The sequence below is a fragment of the Alligator sinensis genome, unplaced genomic scaffold (genome assembly GCF_000455745.1).
Source record: "Alligator sinensis unplaced genomic scaffold, ASM45574v1 scaffold1388_1, whole genome shotgun sequence".
Classification (NCBI taxonomy): domain Eukaryota; kingdom Metazoa; phylum Chordata; order Crocodylia; family Alligatoridae; genus Alligator; species Alligator sinensis.
Window position 1 is genome coordinate 549,600 of NW_005842616.1, and position 24,933 is coordinate 574,532.

Here is a 24,933-nt window from a genome sequence, read left to right on the forward strand (position 1 = left end):
CGATTTCTGCACGCGGACTTTCTTTTTTAACCCTATCAGATAATAAATGATCTGCTCTTTTATTTTATTCAATTGTCTGTGGACAAATTGAGGGCCTTTTTCTTTCTCTCGTTGCAAGCACTAATGTAAATGATATACATGAGGAGCCCTGTAGCAGAGTCGGTCACTCAGGAGTGCCGGAGAGAACTTCTGCGTATCCTGTCCTGACCTGCTTTTTCCTTCTTATATGTCTAATTAAGACATGGAGAGGAAAAGATACAATAATTCACCCTGGGGGTGAGGGGGAAGAAAAGAAGAAAAAGCTGGGATTTCTGGCAGAGAATGCATTACATTTACAAAATTTTTGGAGGGGATTCCTTAAGGCTCTCCTGGGAGCAGTTGCCTGTGGGCCTTAGATTCATGCCACTTATAAAATGTGGCTTTTAAAGTACAGAATATAATCTAACAAGAATATCCAGGGTTCTAATAGTAAATATTAAAAAAAATAAATGGAAATTGTTGTGGAAGGTACATAAACTCTCAAACTCTGAGGCATAAGCTACTTTCTAACTCTTAGGAGTAAGGAGGAAATTTTCCCCGAGAGCGCATATTGTCAATTATAGGACATCTTCTTTTTCCAAAAACAAATATCAACCTCAATGGACCTTAGGTATGATCTGATATGGCAGTTTTGATTTTGTTATTATTTTCTGTTATTTGCTGAATTCTTTATCATCTTGCCTCTTATTAGATTGTTTGTAATAACCTCAAGTTATTAAAGACTCACTGTTTTCGGAGAGAATCATAAGTTGCCATCAACCCTACATTATTTAAATCAAGTACAATGTGCTTTTTCCTTCTGTTTGGGCCTTGGAAGTCCCGATTTGATTTATCTTTTTTAAAATACCTTTTCTACCAGGTGGATGTCTACTGTTGACTTGCGTAGATTAGTAGAGCCAGTCAGTTTTTCTGAAGACAGCAAAGGGGCGAAATAACTCTTCCAACTCCCTGCAGTGGGATGACTTGAGGATAGCCAGTCAACTGCTGTTGCGAGAGACTCGGGGAAGCCTGTCACTATGGTCTTAGGCATAGAGAACCAGAAAGGACCCCTTGGGTCACCAAACAGCAAGCTGCTTCCCTTGCTGTTGCAGGCAATCTAGAGGAAGTCCATGTCAGTGATTACCCAAGAAAAAGTGCAGCATCTCCCAGTATGCGCCATTTTATTCCTAAGGGAGATTCAGCTAAAACCTAGCTTGGATACTAACGCATGCGGATACTTAAGAAAGAACTAAAATAATCTGTAAGAGATGACCCAAATCAAAATAGTAGACTCAAACACCTCCCTGCTCTTTCCCAGTATTTTCGGAGACTCAGAAACTTCGAATTAAGGCACAGTAGGGAAAACATATTGCTCTTTCGGATATTGCCAATGAGAAACAATATGCCTTATGGTTGATCTGTAGAGCTCTCTCTGGGTTAGGTGGGCCAATGGTAATCCAAGTCTACCTGTTATGTCAGTCTGATGTGACCATTTTCTTCTGACTGCTAATGAGCCAATAGTACATCTCTTAGTTATAGATAATAGAATCAAAGGACCAGAAGGGACCTGTAAAATCATCAAGTCCGGTCCCTTGCCATGGAGGGGGGGGCGGGCTATTGGGCTCAAACAAGTTCAACAAGGTGCTTGTCCAGCCTCCTCTTGAATACCTCCAAGGATGGTGACGGCACCACCTCTGATGGGAGCGTGTTCCAGATTCTAGATACCCCGTCGAAAAAGAAGTTTTCCCTAATGTCCAACCTAAATCTTTCCTCGGTTAGCTTGTGGCATTGGTCCTCGTCCTCCCTGGGGGTGCCTTTCTGAAGAATTGCTCCCCTAGATCTTGGTGTTCACCCTTGACATACTTATGTTCAGGCATGGGCTCCCATGCTAGCTTTTATGCTTTATTCAAGATAAAACTACATTTCAGCTTCTGAATCCGGTGACTAGGAATCTACTGCTCCATACTATATCATGGAGAAAGCTGATGAGGAACCGTATAGGGGAATAGAGGAACCTAAAGAGTGCTGGGATAAGCATACCATAAAAGCTGCTTCTGCCTGGTGGATGGGAGATTTGCCTGGCATGCTCATCTGGAGACCACAGCTCGCCCTTTGAGGACCACAGAAAAATCTCAGAAAATGTACAAGGTACTATGCATTAGCTGTTATAACCTACTGCTTCTTATTTCCTATGATAACATTTCTAAATGGATTTTTTCCTCTTTTTATTAGTGAGACTCACCTGCTCTGACCATAGAGGATGGTTATGATGAGCCAAACAGCATCCAGCTTTTTTCTTGCCCTTTAGAGGAGTTAGGATTGGAAGGAAAAACACATACTGCAGAAACGGTTGGAGTTGCATCAAGCCAAGGTAACCTATGTCAAGGAGCTGAAGGAATCTACACCCGTGGGTGGTGGTTCAGTAGACAGCCAAGGTTAAGTCATGTGCCTGCTAATTTTTTTTCCTTGCAGGTATTGCCTATTAAGTTGATAAATCAGGAAACAGAAGAAGATGCAGCAGATGTGGAAACGGGTCAAAGGAAGTTGCACCTGGGGAGAACAAATAGCTTTTGTGTCTGGTTTGCAGCATCTCACAGTGGTCACTATTGGCAGTGAGAGTTTGGCCTCTTCCAGATGAGGCAAATGAGGCAAAGCATGCAGCAGTCTTGCTCTTGGAAGAACAGTGCAACAACTGGGTAAAAACTTCCATTCTGTAAATGCTATCAGACATTAAACACTTTTCTAGTATCAAAGAAATAAAAAGTGCGGTAACTGTGTTAAGCCATGATAGGAAATGATCCATTTTTTTGTACACAGATCAATGAATCCTTACCACGTAGAGCTGGCTGGAACAGCCCGAAGTGGCCATGTGATAATGGAGTTGCATTTGGAACCACTGCTGGTGGGAGAGTGATGGCGAGGGAGTGACACTGGCAAGTAGGACCCTGCCTTGGGCAGCACCCGGCAAGGGAAACAATCCATTAGAAGACTTACTAGCAGATCTAGTGCACTTGTCTTTATATAGGTCCCAGTTGTTTGACATATATATATATATTTTTTTTTTTTTTTAAATTGGTAGCAGCTAAGATCTCAAGTTGGGGTTTAGGGAGGGAGGATTTGGGTTACACTTTCCTGCACTTGGTTTTGCAGTTAGCCAATTAATTATAGGATCCAGTAATTAAAATGAGCAAACAGCACATTGCAGTCCATCAAGAGGATGTTGCCTTCACATATGCCAGTCCAGGAGCAAACACTGGAATGGGGGGATCGCTCACTAATATCACTGTCCTCAACTCTGCCGGTCTCTCTACGCAGCTCCACCCTACAGCTGTAGCTCTTGGGCCAGAGGGAAAAGTGCAGTGGTGTCGGGGAGAGCAGTGGGGAGCAGAGCCCTGCCATCCTGTGCAGCCTCTCCCTGAAGCTCCCCGGAGCAGGGCAAGTGCAGTCCTGGGGCTTCTTGTACCCCTGGGTCAGCTGGGAATAGCAGTGGCAGCTGGCGGGCCCCCCTTTCATTGCTTTATCTGCTCCCCATTTGGTGCTCCCAGGCATCCCACTGCAGCCTGGAACACCCGCCATACCACAAGCAGCAGGGGACCCGGGCATCGGGGCTGCCGGGAAATGGAGCCACTGGCATGTGCCCTTCATTGTGGAAAGGGGGTGCAACCTCATCACTGCCCACCCCCCTCACCCCCCATCCACCCTTCTCCAGATCCACCTGTCTTGCTATGTACCATGAAACCAGTGCTGCTGGTTCTGATAGGACAACAAATAGGCCAAGAAAAAAAATGTGTCAAAGCAGTGAATCCATCATCGCATTTTATTCAGCCTTATGGCTGATAAATTATGTTGGATCCGATGCAAGAGAAAAATTATCTTAAGGGCTGTCACTTCACTTCAAAACTTCCTTTCTTTTTTTCCTTTTTTCTCTCCTCCAAAGTTTTGCTTTGGAAATTGAGCAAGATCCATAAAATTGTACGGTGGCTTCACAGCAAGAGCAGTTAAACTCTGCCTGTTGGGGGGGGTTGTTTTGTTTTTTGCCTGTGCTGTTTAATTTTTTTGACTCTGAGTGCATTTGGACTGATAATTTAATGCAAAATGTGGAGGGGTCAGGGATTACAGATGATGTGACAATCAAAATAGTTTCATGAACTCTGCAAAGCAAAACTTTGTTGAGCTCTTCCCACCTCCAGGCCAGACAGCAGATACGTTCTGAATCCCAGCTGTGAGACTGGGTATTGCCGTTCCTTCAACTAATGCGTTAATGAGAGTTTCAGATCTTCATCTACGATTCAGGCTTTTCCTTTTCTCCTGCCCTCCCTGGCTACTAGCACTCCCTCTTATAGAGACCGTAACCTTTGGAGGTCAACACAATGGGAGAATGAGCAACTTGACGCCTTTAAGGAATGACCGTTTGGTAGAAGATCTGCTTTCAACCTCTTGGATCTGTCCTACCTGGTAACTCACTGCTGAGTCTTCATTTGCCTATTGAGTGCTCTGTAATCCTTTAAGAGATAAGTTCAGCAGAGCTGTACTTCACCAATCAGTATCTCTGCTGACTTGCAAACCTCCCTTCTAAAGTAATCTCTCGTCATTTTTAAGGGCATCGCTACAAACCTCCATCCAAAAACTTTCCTGTCACAGTGGAAGTGTTTTTCTTTTGTCAGTTTAACTCATCACCTGCCATCACAGCAATGAAACAACTGTCCTTTTTTTCACTTTTCTCTGCACTTTGTGTACAATTGTACCTACTAATTCTGTTTATATATACCTGACACCACAGTGATTGGGCATTGTATATATATTTTATATATGTATAAAAATAAATGAAAACAAAGGGATGGCTCCTTTATTATAGTGCAAACTAATAATAAAGACTTCTTTTTTTTAAAGAAGGAAAGGAAGGTAATAAAGATGGGACCAATCGTGATCACTTTGCAGGTGTTTTCTAGGAAAAGAGAAGACCCTTATTTCAAACCAGCCAATGGAGAACAGTCAATGTAGAGTCCAGGATCCTTCTTACCAAAAGGACAGGGTGGATTTTATACTCAGTATCTCTCCATCCAGGCACAGCAGCTAAATGAGGACCTTTTAATGAAGCTCATGCTGCCCAAGAACATCATCTGGTGGGGTCCTCTTGGTATCAGTGACCTTGGTCATAGCTCTTTTGGGCACTTGCATAACTTTTAAGTACAAAACATGGTTGTGGATGGATCCTTTCTAATCCCTGATTCCAAAAACACCATTAAGCCACACAGGCTTGTAAGCACCAGCTATAACCAGTGTATAACACAGAATCCAGGTGTCAAAGGCTCTTTTATCAGACTCCTAAAAGCCACCCAGGTGGAAGGAGACACCCAGCAGCAGTGTCAGGAAAACTAGAAAAGAAGCCAGCAAAATAAGCATGTAAAATAACACGATGGAATTGATGGGATGTGTGGTTAGACACCCTCCCTCCCCCCCAGCAGGTAGCTGATGTATCTGAAACATCCAGGTTAGACAAGGTTGGACATGTCAAATCCAGAGGGAAGTCTTCTTGGCTATCTGGGTAAAACCCCAAGACTACATCTTTGTAAGAAGTCAAGTGTCATATCGCCACATTGTATAGAAACTTGACCAGTGGAATCCACAAGGAAAAAACCGAGTGTGGCATTTGAACCACGGCCCCAGGCCCGATTCTGAGAACGTGTTGATGAAAGCCCCACCGACATGGCAGCTTGAAACCAAAGTAAACATAATAATTGCAACACGGGCAATGGTCAGAGTCTTCAATCAATTCATCCTCTCCATTTTCTGCCTCCAGGAAGGTGAGGGTAAAAAACGATGGCTATTAACTCAAATCTTCACTCTCTGCAAGATTGGAAGGTAACTGGATGCCTTTTCCTTGAACTGACTCAGCAAAATGCAGGGCTGCGGCTTCATTCACTAAATGTCATGCAATTGGAAAAGTTATCCGTTTCACAAATAGCCAGAGGTATAGCTCAGATGAACCACCATCCGGCAAGCTCTCAAGCCTGCTGCTGTTGGCTTACCAGCAGCTTTATTGATCATGAGCCTGAATAGACTTACTAGCATCACAGTGAAATGTAAAACAAAGTGCAACAAAAAAAGTGACATTGCTCACCAGTCAGTCAGTTTTCTCAACTCTACTCAACTCTAATTGTAACTAATGAAAAGAATATTTCATTTTTAGGTCTTGGTTCCAGCAAGCATTTTAAATAGTACTTGCCTCAGGCACTGTTCAAAATATGATCTAAATAATGCAAGATTGTTAGCAGATAGTATGGCACTATTAAATTACACCTAATAATGAAAAACAACCCAAAGTCATTATTCTTACCAGCCTTGATCATTAGTATTGGGGTGTGTGACCTGTCTTGTAATCGGTAATGTGCATAATCGTCCAGGTAAGTTAATAATTACCAATTGCATTATGCTGCAGATTTATCTACAGCGTCATAAAGCAGGTGCATGACTATTTTGTGAGTTTTCAGCGGTCTGTTCCAAACCATTAAAAACTTCTGCAAAACGGAAGTTTGTTTTCTCATATCAAAAAGCGCAACCTGTGCGATTTGATAAAATGCCTAAATGCTGGAGGAAGAAATGGACTCGTATGCTTAGTTCCGTCAGCACTTTTATAAATCCTCCCAAAATGATTTATTTATCGTTTTGGGAGGATTTTCTTTATTCACTTACGTTTCTGATTAAATACTGCCAAACACACATTTCGGCGTAGGAGAACAATGGCCCCCGAATTGAAATACAAAAGGGCACAGACATTTTGGACTCGATGAGATCCCTTCCAGCCCTTAATTTCTGTGATCCTATGAATGGTTTAAAACTGTCATCTGCTTATAGGGCGTATATGGTGCGAAACATGTTGGGCTTTGTGGGTAAGGTTCAGGGGATGAGGAAGGGTTTTATTCTTGCCATATCCCTTCTTCTACAGACATCTCACGAGACATAGCACTGTGTGGCCAGAATCTCTTTGTGCTGTTTTATCAGCAACCTTTTAACATGGAACTTGTAGTCGTGATGAAACGTCTCTGGTAGCATCATGCTCTGAAGTGTATTTCTAATGACCGGCTATTTCATTTCTGAGAAGATGCTTAACCAAATATTTGCAACGGGGCAAACGCCTGTTTGTGTGTCTGTGTGTTTTTCCTTTCAATTAAAACAGTCATTGCGAATCTGATTTAAAAATCCACTCTCTCTGTTCACGGCAAAGTTTCGGCTGCTTGACTGATGCACGGGACACAATGTGTCGGCGGTGCTGCTCTCTGTTGTACAGCAGCCGGACCAACTCGAAACACAGTCGGTACAGAGCAAGGCACTGACTAAACAATAGTATCTTATGCAGGAACTTTCCAGGGCTCCCTTTGATAGTTTATTGCCTCCTGTGTCATTTTAACGCCTGACCTCTTTGGCTCCAACAAATTCAATTAAAGTGACAAAATGCTGCATGATGGGAAATAGAGCCCTCATTAGAATGTCTGTCTTACTCGGTAGTCTGCTCTTAAAGGACTGTGTTTCCCATCACGCCTAATGAAAACCAGAATCTGACAGTTTGGGCTGCAACAATCCTGCACAAACTATAAATGCTTGACAGTAACACCATGATAAATATCAGCCCGAGTTGTTATTGTGATGTCTGCTAACTCTGTTAAAATTGTGAGCCTGCAAGCGTTTTCATCATAACCCCATTTCCCCGATCAGTAGCCATGTCGCCGCATTATTAACGTTCACTCCAGACTGACATCAAGAAAAGCAAGAAACTTTGGACTTAAGCCAGTTGCACCTCCTGAGATTTAACCCCATCTAGGGCTTTGCTGATGATTTGAAAAAATGTGGTCTTAAATGTCTCAAGGGGTTGCAAAGTTTTAACGCCAGGTGTCTCTACGACAAGCCATCTGGCCTCTTCCATTACACAGCAACACAATTTAACTTAGTGACTCTTTGCAGAGGGAGGGATTGTTTCTCTGCATGGTGCCTGCCCCACAGGCTTGGGGAGTTTATATTGCACCCCTTTCCTTCAGCATTGGCCACTGTGCCTCGGGCTGGAGAAGAGAACAGATGGTGTATGGGATCTAGGGAGCAAGCTACATCAATGCATCCCATATTTGCCTGGTTATGCCTTCTCCACAGCCACTTTCACCTACACTTGAGCTTCTCCCAGGCCCCCAGTGGAGAGGTGATTGCAGATGATAATATAAATAGGTCCACTCCAATTCCTGAGGCATTAATACAGTCTGAAAAGTGTATGGGTACACTCCTTTCAGTCCAAGGATTCCTCCTGGGAGAGACTTCTTCCATTCGCCTGAGCAAAGAAATGCAATTTTCTTTCTTCCTTCTCCTCTAGCTGATAGCAAACCAGATCCTGCTGTGAATGGTGAGACCACATCTGAAAATGAAACACGGGCCTCCCTTTGGGTAATAAAGGATCAATTGGATTTGTCAGTGGAAGTTCTTTGTGGTGCTTCTATTTCATTAACAATGATGAGTCTTTTATAAAACATTTTCTTAACCACTGAGCTGCCTAAACTTTACAGCAACTTTTTCAAATGCTGTAGGGGAGTTCTTAATGGAGAAGCCTATGCTTTTGAAAGAGAGATGGCACAAGCTAAGTTAAAATGTAAAAAAGCCTCTTTCCTATCCTTGCAGAAACTCTACGTACTGCATGAAGGTGTCCATGTCCTTGACTGTCGCTGATAATGAATCGGGGCTTTGCTACAACAGCCAGATCCGATATTTAGAAAAATCAGAAGTCACTAAAAGAAAGATAATCTCCTGCCCTGATATTGATGATTATAAAATATCCAATCAGGAGCCGGATGTGGTGTGGTACAAGGTAAATACAGCGCTGTGATTTGTGTTTTGTAGAAGTAATACAGGGTGGGGGATGGGGGTGTTTTGTTTTCATTATTCCATTTAGTGATGGACATTTTTACCGTCAAGTAATCTGTGACTGCCTGGAAGGATCGGCCAAAGCCAAACAGTTGTGATGGATAAAAAGTATGAAAATACAGGCAAAACTAGCCAGCATGGTCACTGACCAATATAATCCCAAATCCCAGAAGGCTGTTCCCTACTTCTCTGAAGGAATGTAGATAGCCTGCTATAGCACCAGGAATAGCACATGAGATCTTCCTGAGCTGTCTCGCCTGCCCACCCCTCCACCATTTGTGCACTGCAAGGAAGTCATCCATCTAAGATTATTGTATTCCAACCAAATGGAGGTGACAGAGCTACATGGTACTAGCACTACCCTCCAGTGGCCTATGGGAGGGACTGGTAGGCTGGGTAGGGAGAGGAGAGAGAGGCAGAAGGGCTTTGATTTGGTTGGGCAGGGAAGGAGTCTTGAAACAATGGATTGGAGAGGGAGGCTGTGTGTGATTACCGCTAGGTAGCAGGGAAACTAGGCTCACGAGGGAGGAAGATCGGGAGTATTCGAGGTGAGACTGAGCTCATGGAAGTATCATGCATATGCAGAAGGCGGCCGAATTTGCAAAGGCAAGTTGCATCCTGTCTTTCTGCCTTGCGAAGGCCTGGCTTGGCAACTCTAGCAAGGTTCTTTTAATTCAGTGTTTGTGTGTTATACATAATATACGGTGAGCTGACTTTTTCCTTGCCAGGTGCGCAGGTGACATGGTGCATCAGAAAGAGCAGTTTTAAGAAGTTGTAGGCTGTTTTTATTTTTTACAGGGATCTTGCTTATTCCACGTTACAGTGACAAAACCTGGACTGTAATGCACTGCTGGTATAAACAAGGCTTTTCTGTCAGCCATTAAGGTTGCTTTTCCTCCGCCTGTAGTTAGAGATGTTCAGAGCTGCTCGCACATGAAATATGCATATTCAGTAAAGTATGAAATTTTAGAGAAAAGAAAGTGGATCTTGTCCTACTTACATACCACTGAATAGGGTGTTGGTGAAGAATGCACAATCCTAATGTGAGCACAACATTGCAGAAATGATTTGACAGACATAAACTTCTGTAGTCGTGAAGCTGTCGGCAAACCCTCTATGAGAATGAATGAAAGAAAAGTGAAAAGCGAAAGAGCAAACCAAATGGTCATTTGTACTGGCTAGAGGGATTCCATTCATATGCATGTCTGTCATCTGTGGCCTGCACATGCCGTACGGCTTATGTAAGACATCAGTTTATGTAAGACAGCTGACTAACAAGTTGTCACAACTTTTGACTTGAAACAAGCTGACAGTTCAGCTTGATTATAACAGAGCAGTAGTTAAGCAATCAATAGGGACCGAACCCCTGGTCTACTTTGAGAAGAGAAAAGATCCTAATGGAATAACCTTCTACATATTCCTCCCTATTAGGTTTTAATGGTAAGGCATTATCAATGGCAGGATCTTTGGGTCTTGGATATAAATAAGGATATAAATAAGAGCGAGAAGGATTACAGTTGTTTGGAATCTCAGTGTTAATGTTATCCAGGACGTATGTGGTTGTGCCTCAAGCTCTTTGTGATTCGGGGTTTTGATAAATGCTCCAGAGTGAGTTGTGGTGCTAGCTGAAATGGAAATTTGCCTTTCTGATGCTGACAGATTTACCGCAGGACCAGATGTGAGCTGGTGCAAGCCCTTTCAGAGGATTGTGCCTTGTACATACTGATGTAGGAGTGAGGAGTTGCAGTCATAGGGGAGGACTGCACAATGTCCAAACACTTAATAAAAATACAGTCCCTGCCTTAGAAAGCTCATAGAGGGTGCTGGCTTACACTGTGGGTGAAGGCCTGGAGTTAAGTTTCTGAACATGCGTGTTTTTTGATTTAGCAAGCTTAATCCTCCAGTTTTCCTACGTCTGCCTTCAATGGCTGAGCTCACCCCATCGATAAAGGCACCATTAATCACCTCTTTACATGTTTAAATCGCTCCAGGGCATGGACATGTTCAGCAACATCTTCCACTAATTGGACTACTTTGTCCAAACCCATTAAACACCTCGATAATGCAAAGGGTCCAAAAATATGACAATAGGCATAAGAAGCCAAGGGAATTACTCTAAGATCTTTTCTCCCTTTTGGGGGGAAACAGCTCCCTCCAGAAAATCAGTAACCTTGGCTGAGTCTACATGAGACGCTGACTGCGTAGTGGTTACTGTGCAGTCATTTAGTACTTGTGAATGACTAATGACTAGTACTAATTACTTAGTCATTTAGTACTAAATGACTAAGTAACGTCATGGAACGGCTTTGAGCTCATTACTACTGTGCAGTAGCGTCACGTCACACTTTGTGCCATGCGATGCTACTGCACAGTCAGCGTCTCGCGTAGACGTGGCCGGTGCTCCTTAAAATTCATTGTATTTGAACTCGTGGCTCCAGACTCGCTGTGAGACAGTGGGCTCCATGCTGCTCACCTGCCATGCACAGAACTCACTGGCTTATGCCAGAGTTGTGTGTGGGGAGAGATTACAGAATCAATAGCATCAGTTTAGATGGAGCCAAATTCAATTTGAGCATGTCTTTAAGAGAAATTAATCGTGGATCTATTTCTGCACTCACTCAATCTAGGTAAAATACTGATTAGCAACCCTGTTCTTAACTGTAGTGTAAATTTCATTTATGGCAGAAATTATACTAATTTCTGCCATAAATGCCTGTTTTAAAGATTTACACAATTAACGTCCTTGTTACGGTGCGCGCAGTACCATTAATCCTAAAGCACTGTTTTGACAACATGAATAAGGACTTCTTAAATAAATGCATGTGTCAAGGCTTGATTGAATGAACAAGGCCTTAGCATAAGAGCAGTTTCAGAAAAAAATAAACTGGAAGAGAAAAAGGCATATTATAGCTAGAAAGAAGAACCTTAATCTCCCCTCACTGCCTCCTTGCTATTACCGAGTGGAAGGAACGGCTGTGAAAACAATCAAAATGACAGGTGAAGGACAGGCAGTAGTTGTTAGTCTGCAAAAATTGAGTTGTTGAGCTACTGCCACTTAAATTTCAAGGAAGAAAAGGAAAGCAAAATAATGAACAACCTAATTATTGAAAGCGTACGAGCACCTAAGACTGATGAAACACGTGCAAATTGAGGGAAAAATTAAAACTATCCAATTGCAACAAATGCTAGTAGGAAATAGGGGAAAAAAAGACTATGATTTGGATAAATAAGCAATAATCTCACTTATTACTTAGGGGATGATTAATAAAAGGAAGCTAAGATACAGGGAAATCTGCTTTAATTACCTCCGAAACAGGAAGACTATTTGCGGGGGGAGTTAAAATTATTTTTCCCTTAAAGAACGCATATTTTGCTCTTCCCTGCTTTCCCGTTCCATGGAATGACCCCGTCCTGGTGAGCAGATGAAAAACTAGAACTTTCCAGTCCAAGTTAGAAATGCCATACAGTCAATGGGGAAAAAATAATGTGAATTACCTAAAACTTGGGGGAGTTGTAAATCATGTTTAAATTGAAAATGGTTTGATGTAGACAAGAAGAGAAACAGCAGTGAACAATTAACAAGTTAGTGGTTCAAACCTCTCTACTCGGTCCAATTCTCAATGGAAAACCAGGATAGATATAAGCATTGTTTGCTCTACATCATTAATCACTGTGGTAGTAAAGATGTCACCTTCTTTATTACAAGTATATACTACATAAAGCAAAATCCTGCAGCAGAAAAGTATTTTGTTTTATTTGTCTGTTTGCTTTCCTGGTTTTCAAAATAAAAAACAAAAACCTTATCATGCTTATTTGGAGGTGATACAGGTCTCTTCCTGCTGTGCTACAGAGGACGTGTGCAGATCAGCATCCTGCTGACATACGTGCTATTGCATTCTGGGAATTTTAGTCCTTTTAATTAGAGCTGAAGAGACCTGAATCATATTCTGTGGTCCACGTTCATATTCAGTCCTATTCAGGGCAGAGGGCTTATGCAACGCCATTACACTTTTAAATATATCTAGGAAGTGAGAAAAAAGACTGTGTAATAAAAGCACTTTTTTGCTCAACAACTCTGTTCTCTGCATGTATCTGGAAGCATGTCAGTCTCATCTAGTAACAAAAAAATGATCATACTCTAGTTAGTACTGCAAAAAGAGAGCGGGATTCATTTCCTTTTGTAAAATCACCCACTGTTAACTGTATTCCAAGTCCACAACCAAATTCTGCTTTCATTTACACCTGTCCGTTGGCAACAATAGTGTTACCGAATGAATGCAGTGGTGTTAGGCAGGTGTGGCAGTAACCCAAATTTCAACACAATAAGATTGCATAGTCTATTTGGCTTGTTAGTGGTAGAGTCTGGTCCTCACCGTCTTTACTGTTAATCATGATGCATGAAAAAGAGAAGGCCTTGCTTAATTTTTCAGTATCCAGGTTGAATTTTCAGGGCTGAAAGTTAAATAAACCATCATTTTGCTTACATTTAGCTCATAAAATGGTAAAATAAGTGTGGAGCTTTCAGGGCTTCTCATTTTAAAAAGTTTTCCTTGTGTTCTGCTCTACGCTTGATGGTATTCTGTTATTTCTGATTATGTCGGAAACTCAACTGGTATATTGGCCTTTTGTGGCCATTAGTCATTGGCAGGCCTTCGATTCAAGGATGATCTCTACCACAGCTTATTGATGGGTCTTGAAGTTACTTAAGAGTCCAATCCTTAAGCCACAGACCCATCCACAGAAGTTGCAGACTTTTCCGCAGGGGAGAATAGATCGTAGACCAGGATTTCTCTCCTTTTCCTTCCTTTGATCTCTCTTCTCTGCTTTGAGGACAAGATGCTTTACCTCAAAACAGCTTGCCACTTGGTTGATGTTGCAGCCCCAGCCAGCAGCCAGTTCCTCGCAGTTCTTGATGTCAGCATCTGTTTTCTTGAGGTATACCTTCAGTGTTTCCTTGTAGGATTTCCTCTGGACACCACAAGATCTCAGGCTGTTACCAACCTGGAAGTAGAGCACTTGTTTTGGGAGTCATGAGTCGAGCATCCACACGCTATGTCCGGTTCAGTGAAGTTGGTGCTTGAGGATCACCGAATTGATGCTGGTAATATTAGTTTAGCAAAGATGCTGGCATTTATGTGGTGATCTTCCTATTTGATATGGAGGTATCATTAGTGGTACCTCTCCAGGCTCTTGAGATGACAATTGTAGGTCACCCACATTTCAGATCTGAGGAGAGTGGGGATGATGACTGCATTGTAGCCCTGTAGCTTCATGCCTTTCCAGAGATTTTAATGCCTAAACACACATCAGAGCAGTTTCCCAAAGGATGCCCTTGTGCACCGGATCCTATGCTGGATCTCCGTATCAATGTTCACTCTCTAAGAGAGGTGGCTACCGAGGTAGGGAAGTACTGATCTACTCCAGAGTCTTTCCCTCGATGGTAATTTGGAGAGTGGGTTCCTATCCATGCCTTGGGGCAGGCTAATAGAGCACTTTAGTCTTCTTGATGTTGAGAGAGAGGCCCAAAGTTTGGGAGGCTTCTCCGAAAAGATTCAGCGTGGTTTGGAGGTATTCTTCAGTGTGCGCAAGGGTGGTGCAGTTATTGGCATATTGAAGGTCAAGGATGGTTGTTTTGAGTACTTTAGTCTTTGACTGAAACATCCCAGATTGAAGCCCCCTCCATCCATTTGGTATTCAGTGTCAAACTCAGAAGGTTCTCCTTAATGAGAACCAAGATGACTAAAAAAAAAAAGGAGACCAGAGCTGGGGTGATGACAAATCCTTTCTTGACCCCAGTTTGGATTTTAAATGGATCTGTCTCTGATCCACTACTTAGAATGGAGTAAGAGGTTGGGCGCCCTCCTTCATCTCTGCCCTGCTTGGACTCTGGGCCCTCTGGCCCCAAGCTTTGCCCCACTCTGCCCTTCTCTGGGCTCTGGACCTTCTAGCTCCAGTCTTGAGTCTGACCCCTGGCAGGGCTCAAGGCAATCACACGCCCCATGGGCACAATTGGGACCTCCAAGCCACCCCTCAGTTCCTTCCACAAACTACCAGTTTAGAAATCTACCTCCAAATCAGCCCTCTGGCTATAACACACCTCCCAACTGGGTCTCAGTCTAAACCCCAGCTCCTTGGCTGTATCCCTCAGTTTCCCCCTACCCTGAGTCCTGTTCCCTTGCAAGTCAGCAGCATCCTACTTGCCTTGCTTCCCAGGGCAATCCAAGCATTGGGCAGAAGCTCTTCTGCAGCTCTCCGGCCCTGGAGCACTTCCCTCCACAGTTCCTAGAGCCAAACTGAATGCTCTGGCTCAGGCATTGGATTTATATGGCTGGAAGCCATGCCCCATTTTGGTCAACTGGCTCCCCTGTCAGCTGACTTAACCACAGGGCTGGCTGCTTGTGTCTGTGCTGCAAAAATCCTGCCTTTGAAGGGGCCGTTCCACCTCCCAGCAACAGGGCAAGGGTTCTCTGTTATAAATGCTCACAGTCATCTTGTTGTGGAGAAGCTGAAGGCCTTTGTACTTTCCTGGACATCCCGATCTGGCCTGTAACTTTCCACAAGGCTTCGCGACCGATGGAATCAAAGGCCATTAGTAGTCGACACAAATTAGTGCAACCGTCAGACTGCTCTGACTTCTGCAGAGACTGGGCTGAACACATAGCAGGCTTAAAAATCAGGAATACAGGTCAGTTTTTCACACCAAAAGTAAGTTGCTTTTTGCATCCTGTGGTTAAAACGCTGGACTGAACTGAGGCTTTAGGATGAGCTGGCAGCATTGGAAGTTTGAGGGGGAAGGAAAAAGAAAAAGACCTAGCCAATCATTTAATTTGCAGACTGGGCAGAGATGATATTAAAGTTTAGTGAGAGATAATAAACTTGTAACCCCAAGGCACCATTTTCAAGAGGCACTTATCAGACTATGCCTACACTTCAGCACGGATTATTCCAAGGTATATTAAATCATCAACACCGTTAAGGGTTATGTGACTTAGCTGGCTGGACTGACACGCTGCATCCGGGCAGAGCCCTGTCATGCTCTCGGGATTGTGTTGCCTCTAGGATTCGCTGACTCACGCTCAGTACGGCACGCTGAAGTGAAGATGTCAGAGCCAGTCCTGGCCTCATCAAAACTACCGCAGGGACTCAATGCTGCTAAGTGACAGGTGTGAGGGGCTTCTGGGGAAGCAGATGAGGACTGCAGGTCATCAGTATCTCACAGAATGAACTTGGCACCTGGCAGTTCCAAGCTATTAATTTTTGCTGGAAATAATTTAGTGCATCAGGCACAGCATATTTCTATTTAAAGCCTGTTTTTTATTTTTTCTCCTCATTGAAACCTTCCCAATTTTTGCCAAAAGGAATTAATGAACCTGCTACACGTCACCCAAAACATTTGAAAATTCTTCTACAGGCAACCCCCACTTAACGCTGTTTCACTTAGTGCTGTTTTGCTCTAACGCTCATTTGAAATTGATACCTGATTTCACTTAGCGCTCAACGAGTTTCATTATAACACCATCTTGGGTCATTAAAAACAATTGCGGTCACCATCTTCGGTTGTCAAATACTTTCGGTTTTGCTTAATGCTCGTTTTGCTTAATGCTCGTTTTTTCAGGAACTAATTAAGAGGGCTAAGCGGGAGTTGCCTGTACATCATTACATGGTCCTTGTTCCTGTAGCATAGGAGACCCTAGTAGTTATTTATGGCTTATATCCTCCCAAGAACCCTGTGAGGCCAGGAGTACTATCCCTAGTTTGGAGATGGGAAACAGTTGGATAAGATAGATTGTGATTTCTCCACTCCTTAATTCTATGGCGAAATGATGAACTGAACCCAGGTTTTCCACCTCCAAATCTGTTACCCCACTACACTATCCTTCCAGGTAGTCGGGAAGTGCTGTATGAGGTTTTATACAGCTGTGTGAGGTTTTGTACATTAACTTTTTCTTCTTTATATTTTCTTCCATTTTTAAGTGGTTCTAGGCAATGACTGCATATAAAAACTATCTCTAGGTTAAATCTTAATATGAGTTGTATGCTGCTCCCTGCAAGCGGGTCTATGTTTAGAGAAAAACGATTGGATCCTTAACTAGAACAATGGTTTTAGCGATTATTCATGATAGGCATGGGAAATTTCTTCCACTGGTTCTGCATAGTTGATATTTAAAACAGTGCACATATGACAGAGAGGGAGTTGCTGTATCTGTAATTTAAACTTATGTTTATTTTGAAACAAGGAAAGACATTTCAAACAAGCTCCAGTTTGCCAAATAGTCAATATTCAAATCTTTGGGCCATGGGCGATTGGTGCCACCTTAGTCAGGGTGGGACACATGCCCCCACAGCGACCAGCCAGTGACTGGGAGGAGTCTCCCTGCAGCCAATCTCACCAACTGGGGGCAGGGCCCCCCCCCCCCCGTGGCAAATAATCACTGACCAGGAAGCGGCTGTGGTGCTACATCCGGCACTCCCACTCCCCGGCTTAGCATGGAACTCTTCAGTAAGCTAAAACACAAAAAGGAATCTTATAAGAAGTGAAAACTTGGAGAAACAACTAGGGAGGAGTTTAATAGTATTGCTCAGGCATGTAGGGATGAAATCAGGAAGGCCAAAGCACAACTGAAGTTGTAGCTGGCAAGGGACGTGAAGGCTAACAAGGAGGGTTTCTACAAATATGTCAAGAATAAGAAGAACGTCAGGGAAAGTGTGGGTCCCTTACTGAATGGGGGAGGCAACCTAGTGACAGATGATGTGGAAAAGGCTGAAATATACTCAATGCCTTTTTCACCTCAGCCTTCACAGCCAAGGTCAACTCCCAGACTAATGCACCTGGCAGCACAGTTTAAAGAGGAGGTGAGCAGTCAACAGTGGCAAAAGAACAGGTTAAGGACTCTTTAGAAAAGCTGGATGTGTATAGGTCCATGGGGCTAGAAAGGATGCATCTAAGAGTGCTGAGGGAGTTGGCCAATGTGATTGCAGAGCCATTGGGCATCATCTTTGAAAACTCATGACTCTCGGGAGAGATCCTGGATGAGTGGAAAAGGGCAAATATAGTGCCCATCTTTAAGAAAAGGAAGAAGGAGGATCCAGGGAACTACAGACCAGTCAGCCTTCCCTCAGTCCATGGAAAAGTCATTGAGTAGGTCCTCAAGGAGTCCGTTTCTAAGCATTTGGAGGAGAAGAAGGTGACTGGGGGCAGACAGCATGTATTCACCAAGGGCAAGTCATGTCTGACCAACCTGATTTCCTTCTTAGATGAAATGACTGGCTCTGTGGATGCAGGGAGACCAGTGGACATGATACATCTTGACTTTAGCAGGCTTTTACAACTTTCTCACAAGCAAGCTAAGGAAATATGGGTTAGATGAATGGACTGTAAGGTGGATAGATAACTAGCTGGATCATCAGGCTCACAGGGTAGTAGTCAATGGCTTGATGTCTAGTTGGCAGCTGGTATCAAGTGGAGTGCCCCAGGGACTGGTCCTGGGACTGGTTTTGTTAAATATTTTTACCAGTGACCTGGAAGAAGGGATGGAGTGCACCCTCAGCAAGTTGGCAGATGGCACTAAGCTTGAGGGGAGTAGTAGATACACTGGAGAGTAGGACTAGGATTCAGAGAGACCTCACCAAATTGGAGTGGACTAGCAAATAGTCTCATGAAGTTCAGCAAGGACAAGTGCAAAGTCCTGCACTTGGGACACAACAATCCCATGCACCGGTACAGGCTGGGGGCTGCCTGGCTGGGCAGCAGCTCTGCAGAAAAGGACCTGGGGGTTACAGTGGACAATAAGCTGAATACAAGCCAACAGCGTGCCCTTGTTGCGAAGACGTTTAACAGTACACTTGGCTGCATTAGTAGGAGCATTGCCAGCAGATCGAGGGAAGTGTTTATTCCCCTCTGTTGAGCACTGGTGAGGTCACATCTGGAGTGCTGTGTCCAGTTTTGGGGCCCCCACTACAGAAAGGATGTGAGGATGTGGACAAGTTGGAGAGAGTCCAGGAAAGGGCAATGAAAATGGTTCAGGGGCTGGGACACATGACTTCTGAGGAGAGGCTGAGGGAACTGGGCGTATTTAGTCTGGATAAGAGAAGGCTGAGGTGGGATTTAATAGCAGCTTTCAACTCCCTTAAAGGGGGTTCAAAAGAGAATGGAGCTGGACTGTTCTCAGTGGTGGAAGATGACAAAACAAGCAGCAATGGGCTCAAGTTGCAGCAAGGGGAGTTTAGGTTGGATATTAGGAAAAACTTTCTCATGAGGATGGTAGAAAAGCCCTGGAACAGGTTACCTAGAGAGGCTGTGGACGCTCTATCTTTGCAGGTTTTCTAGACCTGGCTGGAAAAAACCTTGGCTGGAATGATCTCGTTGGGGCTGGTCCTGCTTTGAGCAGGGGGTTGGACTAGATGTGACCTCCTGAGGTCCCTTCCAGCCCTCATTGTCTATGATTCTATGAGATCTTTGTGCAATCAATGTTTACTTGTGTATAACACTGAAAGTCCAACAAGACTACACGCGATCATGAAGCTAGTTAATTTTAGCAACTTATTGTTTTACTGCAGGAATGTAAACCAAAAATGTGGAGAAGCATAGTAATTCAGAAAGGAAATACTCTTCTAATACAAGAAGTCCAGGAAGAAGATGGAGGAAATTATACCTGTGAACTGAAGTTTGAAGGCAAGCTAATACGAAGAACAACCCAATTAAAGGTTACAGGTAAGGAGCTTCTTGTATAAAGTTAAAGAAGTCTTGAAGTCCAGAATAAAGAAAAGCTCATTTAATAGTGGAATTAAAACATTTGACAGACATGGACTGTAATCAAACTGTCCCCGGTGTCCAAGCCATCCCAGATTTGGAGGAAATTAAGATGAGGCCCCCTGAAACGGATCTCGTGCATTTTACTTCTTACAGAATATGCAGATGTTGTGTATAAAACAAAACAGTAGAACCATGCTAATGCAAAATCTCATCTATAGCAGCCCAAGACTTCATAGGAATTCAGGCCCAGATCTGAATGTTTTGGCACATGATGTAATAAAGCCACTTATATCCATTTCTGGCAGCTTGGGCCCAGCTCTAATGCTGAATAGGAGCTATGCTGGCTGAAAACTCAAACTCAAATCCAGCATTTTATAGTTTTTAATGTGTTGTCCCAGAGTAAATCATGTAGTCAAAAGAGTCAGTATGAATGAGTTATTTATGATTCCAAGTACCCAATTATTTCATACCTCTTATCTTCCGATTCAACTTTTCTGCTGTAGGTTTGGCCCTCAGGGAGGACTTTGTCAGCTGCTGTCTCTTGCTAGAATATAATTAAAGAGCTATGTTTTGATACAGAACTTAACTTTCACTAAACAGATTCTGTTTCTCATTCAGTTTATGCATGTGTGAGCATCTAATAATTGTGGTTACCTATCTGTTTCACTTTTCTTGTCCGGTATTAGGAATTAATAGGTATACCCATTCTTTCCTAGTTCTTTTCCTTTTCTCTTGTAAGGAAATAGCCTTAAATTATTATGTAGCACTTAATAGTCATGATACTTTATAAGCAAGTATCTGAAAATGTTCATTCTCTTTCACACGGCCCCTCGTGAACAAATCTTGACATGTTTGCCTTACAGTCTGAAGCGCATTGAGCAAATTCCAGCCCTGTTTTAAGACACGTGGAATTATAGCCGTCTGCCCTGGTGTCAGTTCAGCTCACATGCTGTTTTCAAAATACAGTTGTTCAATATACAATATACAGTTGTCTAAGAAATTGTAACATATACCAATCCATTTACCACTCCTCAGCCTTTTCCTTCGATTTAAGCAAAACTTTTCACTGGGTACCAGACTTATACAGTATATGCTTATTTACTTTTTGACTAGGGACAGACACCTGTAGCATCAGTTCAGCCAGCGTTATCCGAAACCTGTCAGATAAAGATACAGTACCTACCTTATGAATAGTTGCTATGTTAGGCAGCACACTAGTCTTCAACCTGAACATGAAATAACCTTGACAAACTGAATTCAAGATCTGTTTAATTTTTCACTCAATGGATATGTGCTTGCTACCAGATTTGCCTGAATTTTCAAGAACTTTGTAAATTCTTTTAGTGTTTGTAATCAAAAGTATATTTTGGAACTTCAGTTTTTAATTTATTTGCCCTCAACTTCTGTGATATGTTCAGGTTATTTGACTTCTTCAAAGTGTTTGTGGCCTGAAGTATTAGAAATGTAAATGAGGGATCACATACTGTTCCACTTCATAAAATACTTGAGAACCAAGAGATTATTATCCTTTAAATTTGATGTACGATTTATATATTCTCCTCAATTTGCAAAAAAGCCACTCATCCTTCCTTCATATTGCATGCAGTCAGTATTGTAACTATAATAACAAACCAGCTCTCTATTTATACAGACTTTAGGTAAGCTGCTTGAAATTTCAAGATAGGTTTGAAACTCGGACTTGATTTTTTAGTGGGGACTTGGATCCTTTTCTCTATACTACATGGTACCTGGAACAGGCTGCCAAATGTGTATAGAGGATGACCTATAAAATGAATAATAGTGATGTTTTAAAATCAGTATTCATGGAACCATTTGTACGAAGTGTCTGAGATTTGGTGGTGTACAGATAGTCATTTCCCTCCCTCGTTTTTAAATTTGATATCATTTTATTTTATATGTATAATTAGCTTGACGGTGCTGAGTTTGGAACAAATGGCGATGGCTTATTTGTCTGGGGCCATGACTACAATGCAAAGTCGAGATTCCTCGGGCAGGGTTAGCTCGAGGTAGAAGCAGGTACCCAGTACACTTGGTAGCTGGCAGACGTTGGAGGATGGAAGATGTGTTGTCATAGGAAACTGAATGGACAAGACACATACGGGTATAGTCGCTAGTATACTTTCTGAGGTTCTGTTTCCTCCCTGGCTAATTTAGTTCGACATGAATTTATACTATATCTCCTATGCAAAATATACTGGTGGGAATGCAGTATTTAAACAGCTACATTTGTAAATGCTTAATTGTTAGAGCCACCAAAATTGGACTGCTTCCCACCCACTAATCATTGGTTTAGAAGGACCTCTAAAGGTCATCTAATCCATCCCCCTGCTTGTGGAGGCTCTGAGACACCTAGTCCACCCCTGTCCAATTGTTTGTCTAAGCTTCCTGGAGAGGCCTAGCAACTGTTTCTTGTGGAGTACCTCATCTCTTTCACAGAGGGAACCATTACTAATCTGACATCAAAACCAAGTTCTTCTCACTCTTCGCCCATAAGCATAGGGACTAAGAGTCCATGTTATAGGTTGTTCAGTGAATTTTGGGCTGCAGATATAAAATGTCTTTCAGCAAACAAAAAAGTCAGGCAAGATGAGAGTAACCTCCAGTACAACGTAGGCATAAGAATGTAAACCACATGGTTCGGTCATACTCAACCTGTAGCCTGCCCTGACACTTCACTCGTTGTGGACGCCAGGTCTACGTAGTTCTCCAGAGAAAATGCAAATGGATGGGGGCGGACATTTAGAAGCCAGATTGCTAATAGCAATAGTAGTCTGTCGACCCTGTTGATGCACTGGGCAACATTATTCTATTTTCTGGAAGTGAATTCAGGGACTGGTTGAATTCCCATCAAAAACAGATTTGCCACGCCAAAGAAAGCTAGGTTATAGGACTTGAGCTCAAACTGTCAAACCTGCTGCTGTGTATAAATCACAGCTAGTAAATACAGCCGAAGGCTCTCCAGCAAAGCAAGAGCTGTTAGAAGCAAAGCCTTAATAGAATTTGCACTGTTAGTGGATACTGCAGGTGTGGGGAAAGGGATCCTACCTACCGGTTTGAGATGCGTTTGCCTTTCCAGAGTCTTTCTAATGCTTCTGCTATTGCTGCTGCTTTTAGCATTTATGAACTCTCCAGTACACAAGCTTTTCTAACAGTATTGCTAATAGCAAGACACTGGTGGCCAGAGTGGGAATTCTTTAACAGAATAAAAGGTTAGCTTAACAAGCAATTGGCAACACCTGGTCTTTCTTAAGCCAGCACTGTTGTATGCTGTGCATAGAAAAGAGACATAACTTGGTGTGTCTGACTCCTTTCGCTCACTCAAGTAAATACCTCTTGAAATTCCAAAATTAAGAGAGATATAGTGAATTCCTGTCTGTCCTCCTTGTCTGTATTGTTACCAGATTTGCCCATCACTTTGGGGTGCGCTCTAGGGGTACGTTTCTGGGGTCTTTGTAATTCTGTCAATGTGCTGCTTGTATTTCTCTACGGAGCTGCATCTCATCCTTCTGCAAGTCCTCACCCCCCATAGAGCTATCTTGCAGGAGTCCATTTCAATGGGGCCGGGTTCCTCCAGTCACCAAATCTGTCTCACACACACACACACACACACACACACACACACACACACACACACACACACACACACACACACACACACACTAACTTGACATGCCTGACCTGCCCGGGTTGATCAGCATGGACAGGCTGACACCCTCATATGCCAGGAATCAGTTCATTACGGTAACAATAAAATGCTGTCGGACACAAGCACACAGGTGAACAGAATCCCTCTGAATCTGGCTGGGTGTCCAGCTGACACCCTCATGGGCCAGCATTCAGTTCATTAGGTCACGTCTGAACCAAACTGGGTCAATCAGCCTATACAAGCTGATCCCCTTAAGTGTCTCAAACTCAGCATGTCCCAATCCTTTGCCCTAAGTGTCCTAGTACTGGTAGCTTCTTGATGAGCAGACCCCACAGTATTTCTGGGCCTCACAGGGATCTTTGGCTTAGGTAAAAGAAACATTGCTGCAGAGCAAGTGAGGAAGGGGAAGCAGAGAAGGAAAAAATTCACCTGGTTACCACCAGTTTGACTGTAAAAGTTATTTATTACTAAGGATATGAAATTTATGATGGTACTAGTAGTAATAGGCATGCAAGGGAAAACAAACAAAAGCAATTACAATATTACCCTGTTTCAGTTGAGTATTTGGGGTAACCTAGCTCAAGCTTAACTAATACAATTCAGGTTCAGAAAGCTATGCCTAGAAAGATAAAGAGAGAGGGCGAGAGCAAGAGCGAAAGCTGGGATCTCCCCGTTCCAAGGCACTTGGCTGGTTTGTTGGCAAGCAAAGTTCCCAGCACGATCGTTGAAGGGAGACGGTCTGTTTCTCCCAGCTTCTCAAGAACAACAGCGGATGATGTCAGAGAGATTTCTCCCTCTTGAAGCACTCTGTTTGCTGCTTTACAGCTTTTTCATGTCCTTAGTCCAGCCTCTTCAAAGCGTTCTTTTAATTGTGTAAATCAAGAGGGTCCCAAGCCATAATGGACAGGGAAAATCCTGTGATATAAACAGTTTCAATTTAAATGAATTACCTTTTTCAGTGCCAAGGGGTTATCTGGTTTGAAACATCTCAAGAAACTGATTAACAACCAGGAAAAGCCTAAAGTTTTTGTGCGGGCCGGGAGCGATCCGGGCCCTTTTTCGCACCGCGCGGGCTGTGGCCAGCAGCCTGGGCACGCTGGGTTGGAGAAAACAGGCGACACGCTAGAATTAGTCACGGACGCGTAATGGTTGATTTAAGATTATTTACTTACACCGAAGATGGTCGCGGTGCAGGCAGGAAAACTTGCTTGAGTTGCGGTTACAGATAGAAAAGAAGAGAGGCGGACTAGAGTTCCTTCCCGTGAACATTCTTCTAGCCCATCCGGTTGGAGGCTCTAAACCGCGAGCCCGTCGCGCCAACCGAAGAAAGTACTCGAAGAAAAGAGCTCTGAATAGACTCTCACGAAGTTTGCTAGGCTCCGTGGAACTTGTGCGCGCAGGGAAGGGGTTCGTCGAGGGATCGTTCGGCGACGGGGAGAGGCCAGAGGTTGATCAGACCCCTGTAGCCTTCTTAAGGTGCACGCTGGGTTCGATAGGCTCCACAGCGCTTAGAGATCTTCACGAGACGTGAAGTCTCCTCCTCCTGATGTTCGTGGAGTCCTCCAACTTGGGCGGAAACCACTCAAGCTTTTTA

General features: G+C 43.3%; 1 protein-coding gene across 1 annotated transcript in view; it reads left to right on the forward strand.

Annotated features, from left to right (window-relative positions):
* The window catches only part of IL1RAPL2 (interleukin 1 receptor accessory protein like 2), a 562,906-nt gene that overhangs the window by 310,132 nt on the left and 227,841 nt on the right, over window positions 1-24,933 (forward strand). The window contains exons 4-5 of the mRNA XM_025215004.1: window positions 8,677-8,863; window positions 19,477-19,630. Coding sequence (XP_025070789.1) covers window positions 8,677-8,863; window positions 19,477-19,630 — 341 coding nt within the window. The remainder of the gene's footprint in view (window positions 1-8,676; window positions 8,864-19,476; window positions 19,631-24,933) is intronic.